The sequence below is a fragment of the Anser brachyrhynchus genome (genome assembly GCF_964034855.1).
Source record: "Anser brachyrhynchus genome assembly, chromosome: 5".
NCBI lineage: Eukaryota > Metazoa > Chordata > Aves > Anseriformes > Anatidae > Anser > Anser brachyrhynchus.
Window position 1 is genome coordinate 30,665,903 of NC_137699.1, and position 19,976 is coordinate 30,685,878.

At 43.7% G+C, this 19,976-nt stretch overlaps 1 protein-coding gene across 7 annotated transcripts in view; it reads right to left on the bottom strand.

Moving 5' to 3' along the window:
* The window catches only part of DPF3 (double PHD fingers 3), a 170,847-nt gene that overhangs the window by 12,092 nt on the left and 138,779 nt on the right, over positions 1–19,976 (bottom strand). For 4 of the 7 annotated variants that reach the window (XM_080596064.1, XM_080596063.1, XM_080596061.1 and 1 more), the window contains 2 exons: positions 2,144–2,256; positions 626–707 (listed from right to left, as the gene is read on the bottom strand). In XM_080596064.1, the coding sequence (XP_080452190.1) occupies positions 626–707; positions 2,144–2,256 (195 nt within the window). Of the gene's footprint in view, positions 1–625; positions 708–2,143; positions 2,257–17,066; positions 19,007–19,976 lie in introns of those variants that run through there. The other 3 variants (XR_013952333.1, XR_013952334.1, XR_013952335.1) reach the window with 1 other exon arrangement.

Below are 19,976 nucleotides of genomic sequence, written 5' to 3' on the forward strand. Positions count from 1 at the left end.
CTCCATTCCTACTGCTCTCTGCAGACTTCAGTCAGAGAATCAATAACAGTAAGGGACTAGTTCCTCTCCTAAACCAGGAGGCGAACTGCAACCACTAGCAGTATAGTCAGATTGAATCCCCTTCAGAGGTTTTAACTGCATACTCAATGTAATACAGACCATAAAACCCTCACCCTTCCAAGGCAACGACAGGCCAGAGAAAAATGAAGGATTTTTCTCACAATCCTCTTTCTCAACAACAGACTCAGCTATTCCAGAGAATAGCTTCCTGTCTGGGGCTTTCTCTCTGGGACCTTGACTTCTTAGGAAGTCCAAAGCCACAGTTCACAGGAGCTCACTTCAGCTGCCTAAATTGAGGCGTCCAATGCCATATGGGACATCCAAAGGTATCCATGATCTGCAGAAGAGCCATGTGCTGGAAGAGAAAGTAGAAACCAGGCAAGATTGCACAGGACATCTCAGATCACACAGGCCCTCTAAGCCTACTCATTTGCTTTCTTTCCAGTGCTACCTGCCTGTTCTTTCCTACTGCTTCCTTAACCCTGCATGGCCCAGGCCACCTTTCTGAAACTCTTCTCCACAAGGACTTCATTGTGATTTTCAAAGCAGACTTCTAACACGTTACCTTCTGGGGGCTCAAAGACTGGTGGATTCAAGCAATACATGTGATAGCCACGGTCACAGTCATCACAGAAGAGCAGCTGGTCCTGAGGCAGGGTTGTTGGAGAGACAGAGGGGAAAAGGGAGAGAAGGAGAGGAGAAGAGAGAGATAAAATGATGCACATTAGTCTCATGCCAAGATGAAAACATAAGCATGGTAATCAGCATTGCTCAACTAGGAGCAAAGAGCTGCAACATAGAGACTAAGGGGTTACTGGGATTGTAAAAGGATGTAAAAGACATCACATTTGTGGGTCCAGGATCAACCACCATATTTCTGAGAGGCCACTGAGAGCCCTTCTCATCACAAAGGCAGTTTGGAAATCTCTCTGAGATTTCTAACTGAAATCCTCTGAGACTTCTAACTTCTCTTAGAAGATTAGACTCTCTTAAGAATCTCTACAATTCTCTTAGAATCTAACTGGGAAATCTCGCTGAGAACCAGAGGACTTTCTCTCCAAAGTGGCTTCATGTTGCAGGACCAAAAGCTGTTAGGTCAGTAGTGAGAGAAGAGGACTGGCTTCCCCACTTTGCTGGGCTCCTGTGTGACCAATGCTGGATCTCATTTTTTTTCAGAAGAATCCTTTCTCATCAAAAGCCTGGACTTTGCCAGTTATCCAAAACTCAACTGAGTAGCATATGCTCTATGAAGGAGATGTGAATAATGTGATCCTACCTCGTGGTCTGCAGCTCTTTCACACACTTCTGGGGATAAATCCTTCTCCAAAGTACCCCTGGCTCCTAACACAGAGCAGCTCCCTATTCTCAGATTTCCTCATTTACCACTAAAATTTCAGGCTTCAAATTCATTCTGCTATAGGGAATGCAGCATTAACTACTGCCTCCAAAGTTCTTCAGCCATGGCCAGTTATCCAGGTTTCTTACAGACTATCAAGGGCCCTTATCATTAGATTTTAACTGGGGGGGACGGGGGGGGAAGAAGAAAAAAAAAGTTCAGCTGCAGACTCTGGGTCATGGTTTGGAAATCACTGGAAAAGGTGATTAGGTGACTCATGAGAGGCTCAGCCATCCCAATCCAAATGCTTCCATGTTTCCTGAATATTATATTTAAGATTAAAAAATCATGACAACAGAGTAAGTAAAATCTTGGACAAAAGGAACATACCTGTCATCTCTGGGATTATCAACCATTCAGATTTATTCCTGATTACAATGTTAAAAACACTACTCTTCTTCAGCTCCCTGTAACGTGAGTGCATGGGCCCCAGCTAGTTTCTACTGAATGAGCACACCACCATCTTAAGTGGCCCTATTTGATACCCGTGGTAATTTCAGTAGAGACCAGAGGCTGAGCGGATCGCTGAGAGGAGCCCATCCCTGCTCTCAGGAGTAGCTCCTCCCAGGAGATGTAGGAAAGCAGCAGAAAGGCAACGGCCCACAGCATTGCCACCTGCTTCTCAAGGGCAGGCACGGCAGCAGCTGGCTGTGATGCTTATTGGCACGAAAAGGTAAAAAAACTCACATCGTTCTCAGAGGTCCCACAAAGGCTGCAGGATTTGCACTCAATGCACTGCCACTGATAGGTTTTAACAGCCTCAGTCATGTTTGTGGTGAACTGCAGGCAGGTCGGGTGTCCTGAGGAAGATGGGAAACAACCGTCATTGTTAAGGCTCACTTACCCATCGTCAGCAAACCGGCATTATGTTTGGGAACAAAACGCACATGGACATGGACTGATCACAACATGAGCTGCAACTAACAGATACCAAAGAGGAAAGCAGGCATTAACCCTTTCGCTGCCGGGCACAAGAGAAAATCAGAGTCATCCCCACCCTTTCCCCATTGGCAAAGCAGTTTTACTCAGAGCTCTTAAAAATGGTTTGGCTTTTTGGCTTTGGCTTTGGTTTTTGGGTTTGGGTTTAGGCTTTTTTGTTCGTTTGTTTGTGCTTTTTGGTTTTGCTTGCTTGTTTGATATTTTGAAAGAAAACAAGAGAAAGGATGAAGTCGGAAACAAACCCAATTTTAGAGAGAGCCCATCCATCTCAATAGCAATTGGACTACAGCTTCAATGAGCGTTGTTTCGACCGGACCGAAGGACCTGGTGGAAATGAGGTTATTCTCTGTTTCAGAACTTCCCTTCCTGGTATCCAGATGGGCGAAGCAATTCTGTAAACTTTGCTTACGTGGAAGCAGCAGCATACAGAGAAGAGGCAAGACAGGATGGAGGGATGTAGCTGTCATTTTTTTTAAGAGCTCTGCCGCTAAAGTTGGTTGGCACAGAAGAAACCAAATTGCACAGCTAACCTTCCGGGATCAAAACAAGAAACCAAAAGGAAAACACCCCAAGCCAACTCCACAATGAACTAAGTGAAAGGAATAAAGAAGGGAAAGCTAGCAGAACAGTCACATCTAATCGGGAAGGACAAACTGCCAGTTACAACCCCCACCCCTACATGCGTTTTGACTCCAGCTTTGCAAAACAGCAGTATCACAGTAGCAGGGTCAGCAATGGGCTTTCTGGAGGGGAAAATACAAACAAACAAACAAACCAAAGGTAGGATCAGTGTTCCTTCTGCAAAACAAAACAAGAAAAATATACCGCTGAAATAAAGCGCTGTAGTCCCAAACCACCCCTATCTGGCTGAAGCAGCCTCCTGCAATAAGCTATTGCTTGCCTGCTTGGAAAGCCCTGCATTTAGCATCCCTCTCTGGCACATACAAGCATTTGTACTGTGCAGAGTTGGGGCAGGCGAAATGGGACGGGGCTATTCAATTGCTCATCTACAGGCAGAGAATATCTAGAAATACAGGTATGCACATCCAGCACTACTGCACGCTACTTCCAGAAACTTACGCCATTGAGTGTGTGGGCTTTTTTCACCTCTAGCAGATCTGTTCTTAGAAAACAGCCAGTGGGTGGAAAGCAATCTTTTCCACCTCCACCTCCACCAGCCTAGGTGTCTTTTTAAGAATGGAGAAGAAAAAAAAGAAAAAAAAAGCTGTTTCTCTGATAAGAAGAAAAGGCATGGCTACAGGAGACATGGGCATAGATGTACTGTCTTCATTACCAGACCTATCAGTGGTACTTTGCTGTGTTATCACATTACCCATCACCACCCTATAAGAAGCATCTATATTTTCTAGTTAGTGAAGCAAACAGTCGCTGAGAATTGCCAGATAATGCAATAATGCTGTGGGGAATATATTTCCTTTATGTGCCCATGTTGTTACCAAACGGTGGAACAAGGATTTTGGTTCTCCAGTTACATTTGCATGGTAGTGGTATGACAACTAAGCCCAGCAAAGAAATGTGTGCATTAAAGTTATTAAGAGAAATGAACAGAAAACAAAGGAGATATTTAAGGAAGGAGGGACCAATGACATTGTTCATGTCGCTTTTTTAAGCCTTTGAGCAAAGTGTTTTGACAGTACCAATGAGCTCAGACCTGCTAAGAAGATCACTAACTCCTAGAGCCCTTGAAATGTCAGCACAGAACAGAAGTCAGATTTTACTGAGATTTACTGAGAACCAAGTCCAAACTGAAGTTCTGGGGGCCCTGAAGTCACAACTGCCCAGAAGGCAATTCTGTGACATGAGACCTTTTCTGGCTGGGAGGACCTCATGTAATTTCTAATGCTACCAAACTAGAAAACCTGACATGACACTGAAATGATCCTCCAGATCTGATTTACAGCAAATGCAGAACCTCATTTCAACACCAGTAAATAGAACAAATGGGCCACACTACACAGCAGGGAGGGATTCATCCCTACAGCTGCAAGTCGGCATCCAGAAAGGTTGTGAAGCGCTGGAATATATCAAAGAAAATAACTCATAGAGGGGTGCGAGTTAATCAGTTAAATAGCTTCAGTCACATTTGAAAAGAAACAGAAAGAATGGAATCAAACTTACATAAATAAAGTTAAATGCATACATGCATTCACGTGCTCACTTGCCTGCATACTCCCATTGCTCATTGCAGACTCCAGCTAGAGCATACCTCCTTCTCAAACGACATGAAGGTCAGGTTCTGTTCACTGCTTTGTCTCTGTCCCTTTGCAGTCATTCCTGCTCCCTTCCAGCTATCAGTCTTGACTATCTAGTTCCTCACTCGCCTCAAAAATACCTTTGCATGTTTTCTGTGCTGCATCTCATATCAGTGAGCCCCATCCTGGAAGTGATACATCCTATTTTGTAGAGCCTTTCTTAAGAACCGCACCCACCCTGAGCCTAAAAGGAGTGGGCTTTTGCGGGCTGAGGATTCCTTAGAAAATATTATTAGTGGAGTGAGGGCTACTGTGGCTGCTTTTTAGAAGCAAAGAGAGAATATTTTGCAAAACATACTAACTTACTTCTTTGGTCTCTCTCTCCAAATGCTGTGACTACAAAGGAGTCTCAAAAAAATGGCCACAGACATGTCTGCATAGCCACAGACCACTCTCTGTTAGCCCAGGGCCCATTACTTGTCCAAGGCAAAAGGAACGCTTCATGGACATCTCCTTCTTTAGCCTCCAAGTCAGATCCTCTTTCACATTAAATAACATGCCATGCGGTACCATGGCCCCAACCTAATGAAGTTGGAAAGACTATTTTTATTTATGCCAGCAGCTTGATAAGGTACTGCAGTGTATGGCAAGCATGCCAGTAGACACTCAAGACATGAAAATCCTTTTTTCCTACCCTGCCTGCTCTCCTTCATCACCATCCCTCTGTTTTCCTGTTACTTTGGTTGAAAAAGCAGTGTTTTCCATAACCTATGAGAAAATTCACATCCAAGACTTCCTGGAGTTGTATTAGTGAGCACCATCCCTGCTCCATATCACGGCATTCCCTCTGTGGTGGAATACCTGAGGAAAAAGCCCTGTAGCTTCACATAACAAGCTTCTGTTGCTAGATCTGAACTCTTTTAAAAAATATAAAGGTTAGTTCAGCTTGTGAACAATTTTACTTCACACAAAGAGCAGTCAAAAATGTGGTTCCAGTTACAGATACTATGGTAGCGCACAAGCCAGAGAGCTGGAAAGGCTTTTTTGCTTACTTTCATCAGTTATTTGGTCAGGATGAAAAAAAATACTACTGTTTTGCTAATCTTGTGATAAATTGCATTCAATATGGTTAAGGTGTGCAGCAGAGAGTCTGCAGCAGGATCGTGGTTAATAATTTAGGTGGTGCCTCAGCCCTGGCAAACTCCCGATCACTCTCACATGTCTGTATCAGCTCCACGGATCTAACAGGAGGCAGAAGTAACACATATTTATGGTGTCACTGAAGTCAATAGACAGACCTCTAAAATACATCCAGGGAGTAGTTCTGCTGAAGGAGAAGGTGATATGTTAACATCGACAGTTTCTAATCTACCATAACTATTCTCTACCTAAACTTTTGCTATGCTGCAATAGTTATAAACAACAGAGACAATAAAACTTGCAGCTAGCAGGTTTCCAACAGCTCATCCCTTTGTCTTAAAGCAATATTTTAAAGTATAGATCAGCCCTGAATGCTCCCCCATCTCTGTCAAAACTCTCATCTGGATCTGAACCCTGCGACTGAGACAATATTTTACGGTGACATCTGAGTTTCACATGCCGCTGGCTTTAATTGTACACTGTGTCCACTGGACATCTGATCTGAGGAGTGGGGGGCGAAAGCATTTCAGCCACCATTTTGTGACTCCTGCACGCGGCGCAATTGCAGGCTAATGGTACATAGAATTTAAACAGAAATACCCTAAAAAAAATCTAAAAATCTCTTCTGCTTACGCTGGCTGTGTAACACTAAAGACCAAAACTGACATTAAAGGGCAGGAGCAATCTGCTGCTCCCAGGCGCTCTGTGACCAGCGAAGGCCTGCGAATGGCTCATTAGTGCTTCTTCAATAATGGATTCTGCATCACAAGATTAATTGCAGCCATGTGCTCTGTCACACCCGCCACAGACTATTTAAGTTAACAATCCAATCAATAACCTTTTTCAAACAAAGGCAGAGATTATCTTGAGGAAAAAAAATAAGCAAAGACTCCTTTTTTGAAAAAAACAAATGTGAAATTATTTATACAGAGCAAAAGGAATTTTCACCCAGTTCCCAATTCCTTCCTTTATCTTCACTGTGTAGTCGTAGGCTTTTTAATCAATAGCATAATGAAAACCCACAGGGCTCCTGGCTATATCATGTCAGAATTTATTCCATAAACTATTCAGGTCTTTAAACAACCATAAATACATATTACAGATATAATGACACAGGAACCCCATCCAAACATGCATGCACAGAAACTGCAAAATTTCCTCTTCCTAAGACTGGGTAAGCATTGCTATGACCACTGCCATCATTAGACAGAATTATTACTGTTATTCATTAAAAAAGGAGGGAAAAATAACTTGTAATTCTAATAAGGGATATGTCTTTATAGCTGTGATATAAAACTGTAGCCCTACATTGTCCATCTGAAAATGCAGTTCAGCATGCTTACAGATATCTGGTGTCAACAACCCCACACATACAAAAACTCTGAGCCAAGTTTGCCAATCAGTAGATTATTAAAAGTACGTTTTATTTGCATTTTAATTCTTGAGCCTTTTAGGGTTCCTCTTTGAAAGGTTCCCAAGCAAATAGAAGGATTAGAGAAGGTCCTTAAAAAAGCAAACCATCTAACCAAACCAAAAGGCTGCCAGAATCCCAGGGCTCCAGGAGCTGCAGCTCTGACAAAAAGACCAAGCATTTCTAAGGGATGAGGACACGGAGCCCTTGGCATTTTCCTGGCCCTTCCCGTCTGGCAACACCGAGGCACTATGATGCAGGGACATATGCCTGCCTGCTCGAGTGCAAGTGCTCGTAAACAGAAGTCTTTGGAAGCATGTGTAAGGTGAGGATCCACAGCACCAACTGCCTCGCTACCTCTGTGATTTGGGGAAGCCGGAGTACTTCATGCAGAAAAATGTAACAGGTTTCCCTGAGGCCATGGCAGGGGTGGGCACCAGAGGCTGCAGATGAGGAGCTCCGGCCTCCCCCTCTTCAGAGCAGAGCCCTGCTGAACTCAGCCTTTTAAGAAAAACAAGCAAACAAGAAACAAAGGAAGTCTTGCTCGCAGGCACCATTGGGTTTCATTATTAAAGCATAAAAGTAGGAGAGGAAGTATTGCCAATGTGAATTTCTACATGGAAATGAGTGAACCTAGCTGATTCCCCCAGTGTCCACGGTTTTGTGGCCCATTGCTGCTGGTGCTGCTACGGAGGTGAGTCCGAAAGGACCTGTGGGCCTTGGTTCATATATTGGTCAGTCTGACTTGGTCCAAGACCAACTTTCCTCTACTCTAATATGCCGCAATATGCCAGTAATTGTGGAAGAATTAACTCCTTTAATAATTGATGGAGCTCTGAAACCTTTCAGCTGTGGCAGAGCTTCTAGCTCCTATCACTTCACTTCCTGGCCCTGGAGCCTTCCTGCCCGGTGCGGACAGGGCTGGAAAGGCGCAGGCCCAAGCACGGGGCACGCCGCTGCATCCACACACAGGAGCATTGCTTCGCTCCTCAGTGCTGCCCATTCCAGCAAAAACAGGCACATAAATTACAGATAGCTCAAATATTCAGCACTGGTAGGAGAGAACCTGCTTTAATTGCCAGCCCAAGAGACAAATAAAACCCCTGTGCAAAAGATACTGGGTCGGTCCCAGCCTCAGTTAGGCAGGTATAATTGGAGTCAACGGGAACGGAAAGCAGACAAGCCTGGCGTTTGAAAGCGATTACACCAGAGATCTTGATGAAGTTGAAAAACGTTTGTGTGCGCTGAAGGCAGCACTTCCCGCTGCAGTCCCCTGCTGTTGCTTTGGCCACGCAAACACCAAAGGGCACAGCAGGAGCGAGCTCCTACCACAACACCCCGCAACTCAGGGCAATGGCTGGATAATTTCTCAGCCTTGGCTGAGAGTTGGGCACCAGCTTCCCCGTGCAACTCGCTCCTAGCTCTGACTACACAACACCACCACATAAAATGCTGGTAAGCATCGAGAACATTCACTGGGACAAAGAAACTTGACTACGAGGGTGCGTCAGGAGGAAAGCTGGGTGCAATGCCGGCATATATGCCTAAACAAAGTGAAGGCACCATGCACATCCAGGCACAGCTGGGCCCACAGAGATTAGCTGAGGCCAGGATGGAGCAAATCTGCCTGGCACAGGGCAGTGGGAGGCACTGGGTGGGAGCTGGGGATGACCTCTATAGGGCACACACATTGAGAAGCAGGAGTGAGGTATGCAAGCCATCCCGAAGGCGTGGTAGTCCAGCTAAGTTATCGCACAGCATCCCATCAGTAGTATATGCCGCAAATCTTACAGGAAAACTATTTGAAAAGAGCCTCCCCACGCTGCAAAGCCGCCGGTGGGGCAGAGCCGTGGGCACCCAGGCTCCCACCTGAGGGGCTCTGCTCTGCTCAGTGCAGAGAGGCTGCGATAAGGCAGAAGCGACACAGCAAACTCTGCACCTTTGCAACCCAGGGGGTCAGAAACGGACCCCATGCCTAACCCCAAAGGAAATTCCTTGTGCCTGCTGTGCCCCACCAGACAGCTCCGCTCCCTCCTTCTCCACGCTGGCCCCTGTCAGACACCGTTGGCTGCCAGACAAAATGGCTATTTCTTCCCAAAGAAGCATAATGTGGAAGCACTCAAATAACCTCGCAGCGAAGCATCAGCTCGTTAATGCACTGGTAAGTCATGCCAGCGCTGTACGATTCCTGGGGGTGAATTAGGTCAGAGTGACCTCCAGAAAACCCACCAGGCTGCATCACCGCGCAGCTTCATGGGTAACGATCTGCTAATTGCCAGGGGGCACTTGGGCTGCTTACCAACACCAACAGGAAGGAAACCTGCCTGCAGGCGCTGCACGGACTCCATATGCCAGGGACGCAGCTTCTAATAACGAGAATAAACCCATTTATAAAGCACAAACTGGCCGGGAACCCTGGCAACGAATGCGAGTGCTGCCCAGCAGGTAGGCCTAGCAGGGGCAGCCGCCGGAGGCCTTCCTAGCTGGGCAGCCCGTGCCAGGCGGGGCAGGTTTGCGCTCGGCTGTGAAGAGAAGCAGGGGTGATGTAGATGAGATGAAAATGTGGGAGCGGGAGGGAGGAAGGCTGCTCATCCAGACAAGATGAATCACCACAACCTGGAAAGCCAACATCCCCTTTTTGCCTGGGGGATGTTTTCGTTACCCTTCAACAAACTGCAGTGGAAAAAAACTCCGAGGCAGCTCCGACCTCATCGCCATGCGCTGCGGGCTCCCCGGCCCGGCCAGCTCACACACCACAGAGCTTTCAATCAACTGGCAGACTCACTAAACCCTTTCAAAATGAGCAACCAAGCAAAAATACTTGGTCATAAACACTAAAAATAGGAGTGGAGGATTGGGTTTTGTTTTGCTTTTTAACTTGGTGAAGCCAGTTCTTCCTAGTGCATTAAATCCACCTCCCTGGCAGCCCATTTAGAACATCTCCTCCCCCCTGGGAGAGCCAAAATCTCCCGCTATGATGAGAGGAGTAGGGTGCTATTTAAAATGCTAGGGAAACAGCAGCCTGAATAGCCTTCTACTAGAGCATTGCATGAAAAACTCCATTAAGCCCCCCCCCCCCCCCCCCCCCATAAAGCAAGATATAAGCTCTGCCCCTCCTCCCCTTCCTTTAAGGTGAACAAGGACTCTGCTACCTGCTTGAAATCTTCAGCCCCAACTGCTGACAAGACACCTGGTCCTTCCTCAGTATTCCTGGTGTTAAATGGCTCTCTTGGCACAGCCAGAGAGCAGCACATCTGCAGGGGTGGCCGGTGCTGCCCAGCACACCATATTCTTGAGGCAGTACTCGCAGAGACCAGTTGCAGTCCTTCCCAAGCACCAAGGGCTTCGTGGAGAACTGCAGAGGTGGCTTCAGCCATAGGCTGCTAAGAGCCACTGCCCACTGGAAATAGGCCAGGCTGGGTTAACGCAGGTGAGTTAGAGGAGGGGACGGGAGAGCTGAAAAGGAGAGTGGTACTGATCTCCGGACGAACTTTCTAGAATGATTGAAGAACAAGTCTAGGTTAATTCACTACCAGAATGGTTCCGGGAATTTCAAATCAAATGGCAAACTCCAGAGAAAATATTTAATTGTCACTGTTTTAATATTAAATAAACTTAACTATGCAGAAGACACCATGCCATTGCATAGACAATGACCTCATGGCTATTGCATGAGGTAACTATGTACCCTCTAGGTAAAGAAATTCAGCACATGATGAGTAGATGGTTGACAACCCCCACAAACACACCATAAATGCAAGAGGTCTGAGTTTCCCACACAAGCATAATTTACTCTATTGCTAATGCAGTTGTATGATTGTATATTCAGACATAACTAGGACTGCCTCACTCAACTAAACACAAACAATTCAAAGCAAGCTACTTCAGTCCCCCATTGATTTAAAGCTTTCAGCTACAGAATAGGCAGCAGAGTTAACAAACTCTCCATTGTTGGCAATGCAGTGTTAGAAGCTGGAAAAATCCCATCGAATACTGATTTTTCCCTTCTCCATTTGCTAAACCCTCTGTTTGGTTAGGAATTTTTAAGCTCCAATGGAGATTTCATCAATATGGCAGCCAGTTTTCACTTCCCCACCAAAATCCCAGCAACATCAATACCAAGGGAAGCAGCAGCTCACTACATGCTGCAGAGTATTGGTACATGCCCACTATGTGAAAAAGGCAGTGAAAAGTATGAGTTTAGTTTCTAAAAAATGCAATTCCAGGGTGATCTGAATAAGTACCTGAATTTGAACAAAGTGCTTTTTGTCAAAAGAAAATCTGAGGCGAGAAAGGGTTAAGAAACAGCAGAGGCAGAAACAGATTTTTCAGAAAGGGTGAGACATTTTGTGCCAGTATTTTACAAACAAAAAGCTTTACTTTCATTTTGGAAGAGTACCTTGCTTTAAAAGTGAGCTCCATTTAATTGTTTTTAAGAGAGGAAAAAATACTCACAAATGAAATGTTTCATTCAAGTCAGAGCCCACTTGGCAGTGGGAAAGGAAGGAAAAGGGTCATTCCATTCAGAAAAATAGAACACATTTAGTTTTGAATCAAACCAAAATCATTTCTCCTCACCATGGTACTTTTCAATTCAGTAATTTCAACAGCCCTTTTGAGTCACTTTGTAACAAAATAATGCCAGAGACACCAAAACAGTAGGATTTTTTGTTTTGTTTTGTTTTTCAGTGGAAAAAGACCAGATAAAAATCCATTATTTGTTTTTGTAGACATTAGATTAAAAGAGCCCAAGTGCGGGGCACTCTTTAACCTGTAAGAAGTGAGCAGCATTGCTTTTACCTACGCAACCCATATTTCATAGCAGCTAAATATCACTTCCGATGAAACAAGAAATTAGCTAGTTCCACTGCAGTGGACACAAGTGTCCCTCATTAAACAGTTCACTCGTCCCGTTCCTTTTCAGCACCAGAGGAATTGCTTAATAGAGGCTATATGAAAGTAGAACATTATTCTATTTAATGCCAGAAAATGATCTTCCACAGTACTACTGGGATCCGTTAAGTCCTCTGCCCCTGCTCTGAGCTGGCTGCTGTGCTGGCTAGCAGGACTGCTGCTTGGTGGTTCCGGCAACAGCAAGGCGGCTGGGAAGTCCTCTCCTACATTGCTGGTCTGACCTGGGCACCTTTCACAGCTACTGAGGGCGTTCATCACCTGCAATATTCGCGATGAGGTGGCATCCAATTACTCAAGAGCTCTCTGGCAATTCTCAGTGATAGCTGCACTGAGCCTAATGAGGACTAGCTCTTTTCAACATAAATCCAGGTGCAAGCACCTAAACAATCACAGAGGAATCTAATGGGTGTATACATCATTAGGGGATTCCCCTACATTTTCTTCTATCACATCTCTAAATACCTGTAAAAATCTCATCCTTAACAGAAGTGAGAATGTGGTCTTGGTGAGCTGAAAAAGAAAGAGGCTGACCTGGCCTTGCAACGGAACTGAAGCTCCCTAGCCTGGGGAAGATCCTCTTCTCCAGGTGAAGGAATACTATGGCTCTGAACCATCTGGATGGCTGAAGAGTACAACAACAATCTGAATTCAAACCAGAGAGAGCTTGTGGATAGTTAATAACTCTCCTAAGCCTCCAGGCTGAGGGGCATATTCAGAGATGCAAACACAGTCCAGTCCCTGTGTGCCTTCCTGAGAAGGGCTGGGACCTTCTTTAAGAAGCCCAAACCCAGGTATCCTGGCAATGGACGAGACTTCTGAGCCAAGACCCAGTTGCAGAATCCACTGTATGCTAAAACGAGTTGTTGAGCCTGAGAAAAGGGCTAGAAAAACTTTAGTGCAGTTTAACAGATTTAAGCCACTCCCAGCAGAGCAAGGATGTGAAGCAAACATGATTTGCACCAACAGTGGAAAGTGAATTTCTCAAACATAGGCTCAAAAACACCCTATGTAAACTCCACCATACAACGTGCTACATGAACTGGAAAGCTAAGGCTATCTTATGCTAAAATAAAAGTACCCCTTCAGTGACAGCACAGCTTCTAGCTGCTTCCCGTCTAGTGATTACCTCTCAACTTGAGCGTTGGCCTCGGTACTGGCCCCTGAATTCATCATATGAAGGAGTTAATGGCTATTGGTACACGAAAGAAATCTAAATTAGTAAGCTAAGTCTTCAGCAATGCTTGACAAAACTCACTCCAGCATTATTTAAAATCTCTGCTCTGTTTAAAAAAAGATGGCTGTATCTGAAAGATTTGGTCATGTTCTTTCTCCTCCTGCAACCTACAATGAAGATCCCCAACACCAGGCCACTAACAGCAAAGACTGAAGAAGCATAATAAGAAGGGGCTTCAGCCCAAGTGAAGAATGACTTTTAATAATTATGCAATTCTGGAGATAAACTAGAAGGTCTTACTGAGAATTTGTGATGGAAGATGAACAGCACTGAGAAACAAAATGCCACTCTCTGAAGAAAAACACTCAGCACAAGACACTAAAGGGAAGCTACGTCTGTTCCTGTTCAAGATGGACCGTCCATCAGCTGGGATCCCAAAGAGGACGTACCCTTCTGCAAGCTCTCCAGAGCAGCTGCCTCTCTCCAGCAGGTAGCAGTGGTTCTGAGACCTTCAGCCCACCACCCAGCTTTCAATGTTCAAAGTATATTGCCTTTTCCATAGCAGTGCAATATTTGGTTTGTAGGCCATGCAAAACTACTACAGCTATCTTAGACAACATCGAACAAAACTGTTTCTAGTTATATCCTGGGTGACAACGTCAGCAACAACAAACACTTCAGAAATCTGTACTTTTTATAGGTAAATGCCGTGCTTCTCCCATCATGGTGCACACATCATGGAATCACGAAGAATTACTGAATACGGGAAGAAAAGTTCATCAAATAACAGATATAATATTTTTTTCTAGATACACAGCAAGAGCATACGCTGAAACAGCAAAAAAAAATGCAGTCAGGTTTTAAAAAATATACTGGTGAAATTAAGATGCCACAGATGGATGGGTCTCAGCTTTACTCATTAAAATCAAACATAGAACTAAACTGTTACAACTGCCCAGCTTTGGTGGAACAAAGGAAATACAATTTTACAACAATTTCCAAGGGACAACAAAGATTATAACACATCAGGCCACAATTTTGAGAGGCTCAGCCAAAGCAGAGGGCTGAGTAGTCAATGCTTGTATGCTCTCTTACTTATGCATTAGGTAGTGGGTGTCCTACTGATCCATCTTCAACACTAGGGATGGGATGGGGAACTGAAAAGGCTATGTCACTTAAACCAGTGCAGTGTACTAGCTCAGGTCAAAGCAAAGAAGCCAATTCCATTGTCAGTTTACTCAGAAAACTCAGAACTGCAGCTCTCGGCTCTCAGCCTTCAGCTAAACCTCATTCCAGGGAACCGTGGCTGTGGGTACACCCAGCAGTTGCAGCAGGGTTGGTGAGCACTTTTACTTCCCCCTTCTACCACACCTGATTCTCACCAGCAAGAACCCTTCTCTATACAGGAAAATATGACAACTTCCGAGGCAGCATGACAAAGAAATCTACTCTGGGAATGACGGAACAGTGGTATTTTTTTCTGTCCAGATAATTTCTGCAGAATTAAAACTTTCCTTCATAACATTTGTATTTCCTGGCCTATGGAGAGAGAGAGAGAGAGAGAGAGAGAGGGGAAGGGAGGGCAGGAGGAAATAAACAAAAAGCACAAAAACATTTGAAGTAAGACCTATGCAGAGTTGTTCTCTGGAGTCTGACAGCCTGTAGCAATAGCTCTGCTGTGGTAGGAAGGATCCCATTCATCCAAACAAGGTGTTGACAGCCATCCATAAAGGCCAGTTTCAATGTACCCTTTCACTCCTGGTTACCTTAGCAGAAATGTTTAGCTCTGCTCTGTGTATCCATCATGCTGAGAACAATGAATGTGACAACTGAGTTAAGAGTGGGAGATGACCTATTGAACAAGAAAAGTGCTCTGATGCCATGAGCAGCTTCCTTCCTTCCTTTTTTTCAACTTTCCTTTCTTTGATTTGTCACCATCCAGCTCTGCCCTCAGTCCAACCTCCATCTGTGTCTCTCTGTCCTGTGCAGCACAGCAGAAAGCTCAAGAGGAGGTAGAAGAAGAACAAAAGCAGCAATGGCCAGGGGCTCAGAATCTGTCACCACACATCCTCCCTTCCAACACTGCCTTAGGGCAGGAAGATTGCTTGCCCCCTCATCAAGTCCCTTTGGAAAAGTAGTTTTGTAGGCATACAGTTTAGATTATTGTAAGAATATCTGAGAGCAAATCGCAGAAAGGAAACTGGAAGTTACTAGAAGCTTTAAAACTAGCAACATCAGTATGCACTCTTCAGGAAGCATCACAGCTACCTTCTCAGCACGGCTCAGAAATACAGCTAGCACCTTATCCCACCTCCTCAGCTGTCTCTGGCCCCCAGTGCCCAAACCATGCAAAGGAAAGAAAGACCTTTTTAGCTGCAGAACGGCTCAGGACAAGCCAGCGAGCAGCCCACAAGCTGCTCTATCAGATCCTAAAGAGGTTTCCAAGAGCCACAGTGACAGGACAGCAAGGGTAGCAGAAACTGCCTTTTGGATTCCTCCTTCCTTCAGTAAATCTGCAAAGGGCTCGCACAGGTAAAGATAACGTCTGAAGGTAGGCAGTAAAGTTTTCAAGTCATGTTCTGGCCAGCTGAGTGAAGAAACAAAACACTAATGGAAAGTAAGATTACACATGTGAAAAATAAAACTTCATAGGAAATAGCTAACTCTCTGCTGTAAAGACACACTCTGAGACAGAAATGTCAAAAATCATGAAGGTAGGAGTTCATGTTATACAATTCTTAGGGGTTTACAATAATTTCTTTATTGCCTTATTGGATTCATTTCTGCAGTGTTCTTTAGGACTTATTTGTTGTTTGTTCTGCTGTGTTTTTATTCCCCACTACTCTAAAGGCTCTGTACCCACATCAGAAGATCTCTTAAAAACTACATACCTGCTGCTATTTTTGCAAGCAGCTGCCAAAATGAAAAGGCCCATCTATAGCCACTACTGGCAGCAGAGCAATCAACGGTAAGGCAGAGGAAGGACAACAGAACTTAAAAAAATGACAGCAGGTCTATTAGGGAAGAGGAAACATGGCTTTTCTTAAAAAGAGGGCATCTAATCTGAAACAGTATTTCCTCTTTCCCTTCCCATCCTATACGACCACACTACTAATCTTACATGTGTAAAGGGAAAGGGAGGTTTCTGCCTGCACTGTGAAATGCAGCAAAGGGAACCACAGCTTTGGCTCTGGCAGCCAGTTACTCCAGTGGCTGGATTAGGAGTGTCATAGGTAGGGTCGCGTCTCCATAAGGCGATGTCACTAAAATCCATACAAAGAGCATAATATACTTTAGACTCTACCTTTGAGTCTAAATTACCTCACTGCAACTCTATTAATCTCATAAAGAAGGTTATTAAAACACAAACACATTGAGGAAGATCTACTACTACCACCAAGTCACAGGAAATACTACCAAAATGAGTCCTACACAAAAGCAGTATTTTATTTCCTGCCTGCCTTCACTATAGCACGTAACAGAACCAATTTCTGTAGTCCACTGATTAGGGTTAAAAGGAAGTATACGAGAAAAAGGAAGAGAAGTTTTGGTTAACTTCAAGCTTCATTAAGAAATACAAAACAAAATCCAGGGACAAAAGTCATAATTTACAAAATGGTAAAGAAAAACAAAATCAATAGAGGAGGAAGTTTTATTTTAAGCTTCAAAGAAAGTATTATAAACAATGGAGAGCTTAGAAAAGTATATGTACAAGTACGTTATTCAACAATATCTCTTTAAAAGAAGATTATTTGCACTAAAAAAGACCCTGTGGAATTGGTTTGATAATGTAATATTTACAGAGGAATATACAGTAGGGGCATTGGAAGCAGAACTTTTATTTGAAAGGAATATTACACAAACTGAATACAGACCCTACAGTTTGCAAATCTTCATTACAGTTGTGCATTTTGTTATATTTTGATTAAATAAAATTTTATTTCTTTTTTCCTCTAGAGGCAGCTCACCACTGCAAGCTTAGAAATCAGCAAAATGAACAAAGCAAACCCATTCTGCTAAAAAGCCTGATTATGACATGGATTTTGCCATTCGACTTAGTGGGAGCAGGACTCAGGTTTACCAAAGATTTAACATGGTTATTTTGGGCCCTGTCTTTATACAGGAGGGAGCAGGAGAAAGGGAAGGGAGCATGGGACAAAATCCACTGCTACTGACACATAAAAATCTCTCAACGAGGTGAGTTTGAGATTTAGGTGCGCAAGAAACATGATGCAGGATCAGGCTCTCTGTCAGCTTCACCTACTCAGGATGATTTTTTGGTGACATCGCTTTTTCACTCAAAAAGCCAACATAATCCACATTAACAAAAACACTTTTTCTAACTATACACTGGGTCTATCCCAATAGGTACACCTGGCCACAGAGGATAGGTAATCTCAGAGCCAAGTCCAATACCTTTCTCCTAAGACACAAGGCTATCCTGCATCCTTCCTACCCTGCACCACACATGACAGAGAACAGTCCTGCACTATCTGCTGTGAGCAGATCTGGCAGCCAACAAAATCCCCCAGTGCTCGCGTGAAGCAGAACTCGTTTCACTGAGAAGATGGCTAACAACCCAGAATGAGGGTTGTGAATATTCCTCCCCGGCTAATTTAGGACTGCAGCTGTGGGAACTCACGTTCTTCTAATGCTGAGCAACCCCTGTTGCTCACTGCTGAAATGCAGGTGCACCTCTATACTTTTCAAAGACCACTACTTCTTAATAACAGGATGAAATACACAAGGTTTCTACACAAAGCATCATCCTCGACTTCAACAGGAAGCTCCATGCAAGAGCATTTGAACACTTACTTTCCTTATGACCAACTCACAATCAGCTGAGGAATTACAAAGGGGGGGAATTAACAGAGTTGTTTTCATTTTTGCAAAGCCCTCTTTCAGCAGAAGTATTTCACAGAGTTGCTCAAGTGAAAACCTGCTTTACTGTGCAGAAGAGACACATCAATCCTACTGGGAAAAGACAGTCCTTTGAATTGGACAAAACATGGTAACAAAAAAATCCAGCCACTGAGCCTGATCTTTGCTCTTTCAACGGTTTTTGTTCAGATTTGTGCCTAACACAAGTACAGCAAAGTAAGTTTTAAGCATCTAACAGGATATTATTAAGGAGAAAGTAAACCAGAACAATCTTCACTTACCACATCCAATTTGCAAAAAACAAAGATACCCAGCACATGTATGAATGGCTTCTTTAAAGTAAGAGAGAGAGCAGAGTTGATCTTTATTTTCGTTATTTAAAAAAAGTTTTTTCCTTAAAGTAAATATTCAGTCTTTATTTTACATTAAGTGCTTTTTAAAATTTCATGTCTTCACAAAATTGCATTTAAAATTTGAAGTAAAATGTATTTCAAACAAAAATACTGTGCAACTTCAGCACTTCTTTTCTCTCTTAAATATTGAAATAAATAAAATAGTTAAGTCTTTTTTCAGTTTGTTTGTTTTTCAGTCAGTTCTACTGTAGATCAATTCCAGTTTGACCTGGGTTTATACACATGCTTAAAAGAAAGTGAAATCAAGACTTTAAAAAAATTCTTTGTATTGCACCAGCTTAGGGCATCCCCAGAACTTCTCTGAACAGTTGGCAGCCGGCTTCCCGCAGTCCAGGCTCCTGTGCCAGATGAAACAGGTACGGAAGGGTCAGGGCAAGGAGAAGTATCAAAGCATCCTGGCTTCTCTCGGCCTTCTTCTGAAATGTCTTGCTTGAAGGATGCTGGAGTCCATGAGGGCAGGGCTGACTGCAGAGGGAAAGGCAACAGAAAGTAGAACTAAACAAACTCAAACAGACAACAAAAGCAACTGCTCAGAATAAAACAGAAAAAGCACAAACCAACCTTCCAACACTGTTTGCTTTCTAGTGCTTTGAAAACATAGCTCGACAGACTCAGTTTCAACTGACTGGGGGAGCTATAAGTAAATATGAAGCAAACAAATGGGATATGAAGGAGCACATCCAAAAGAAAGGCACCAAATGTTGTCAATCTTTCTTACTGTGAACGTCATTAAATAACCTTCATCAACCAGCTTATATAGCTGTCTCTTCACTAGAGGTTAAGACTTTTGCTTATGAAATCCTGCTCTGATTACACTGGTATATTGCTAATTAGTTGTACAGAGCCACAAGTGTATGCAGCACTGCACAGAAGACATTTTTAGGATTCTGAACCATACACACAGGGGCAGCAGCAACGTGATAACTTCTGGAAATACATGAAAATTTGCATTTTGCATTTAATTTAATCCATGAATGGACTAAGTTGTATACCACTAAGCTCCTGAGCTTAAAAAAAAACATGTTTATTTCCACAAAATGGGAGGGCCTCCCCCCAAACCTTCCCCACACCTCTCATATCAGTTCTGGATGATGTGAAGGTCCAAAATCTTAGGAGCTACCAGTGACTGGAAGAATAATTCTATGATATGAACTGGATGCATCCCCTTAACAACGTATCAGATCTTGAAATTGCAACATCTGTCATGGTTTGTTTTTGTGTTTGTTTTTTTTTTCTAAATGTTACTGTAACTTGCATCCTCTGAAGCTGGCAACTCAACACTCATGGAAATCAGACAGGAACATGAAAAAAGTTCCAACCCAGTTTCAGTACTCTATGGTATTTATACAGGTTGGGCTTTTTCAACCCTTGTAAATATCTGGCAAACAGAACAAAGGTTGGTAGGGTTTATTGTAATGGCTCAGTCAGCAAAAAT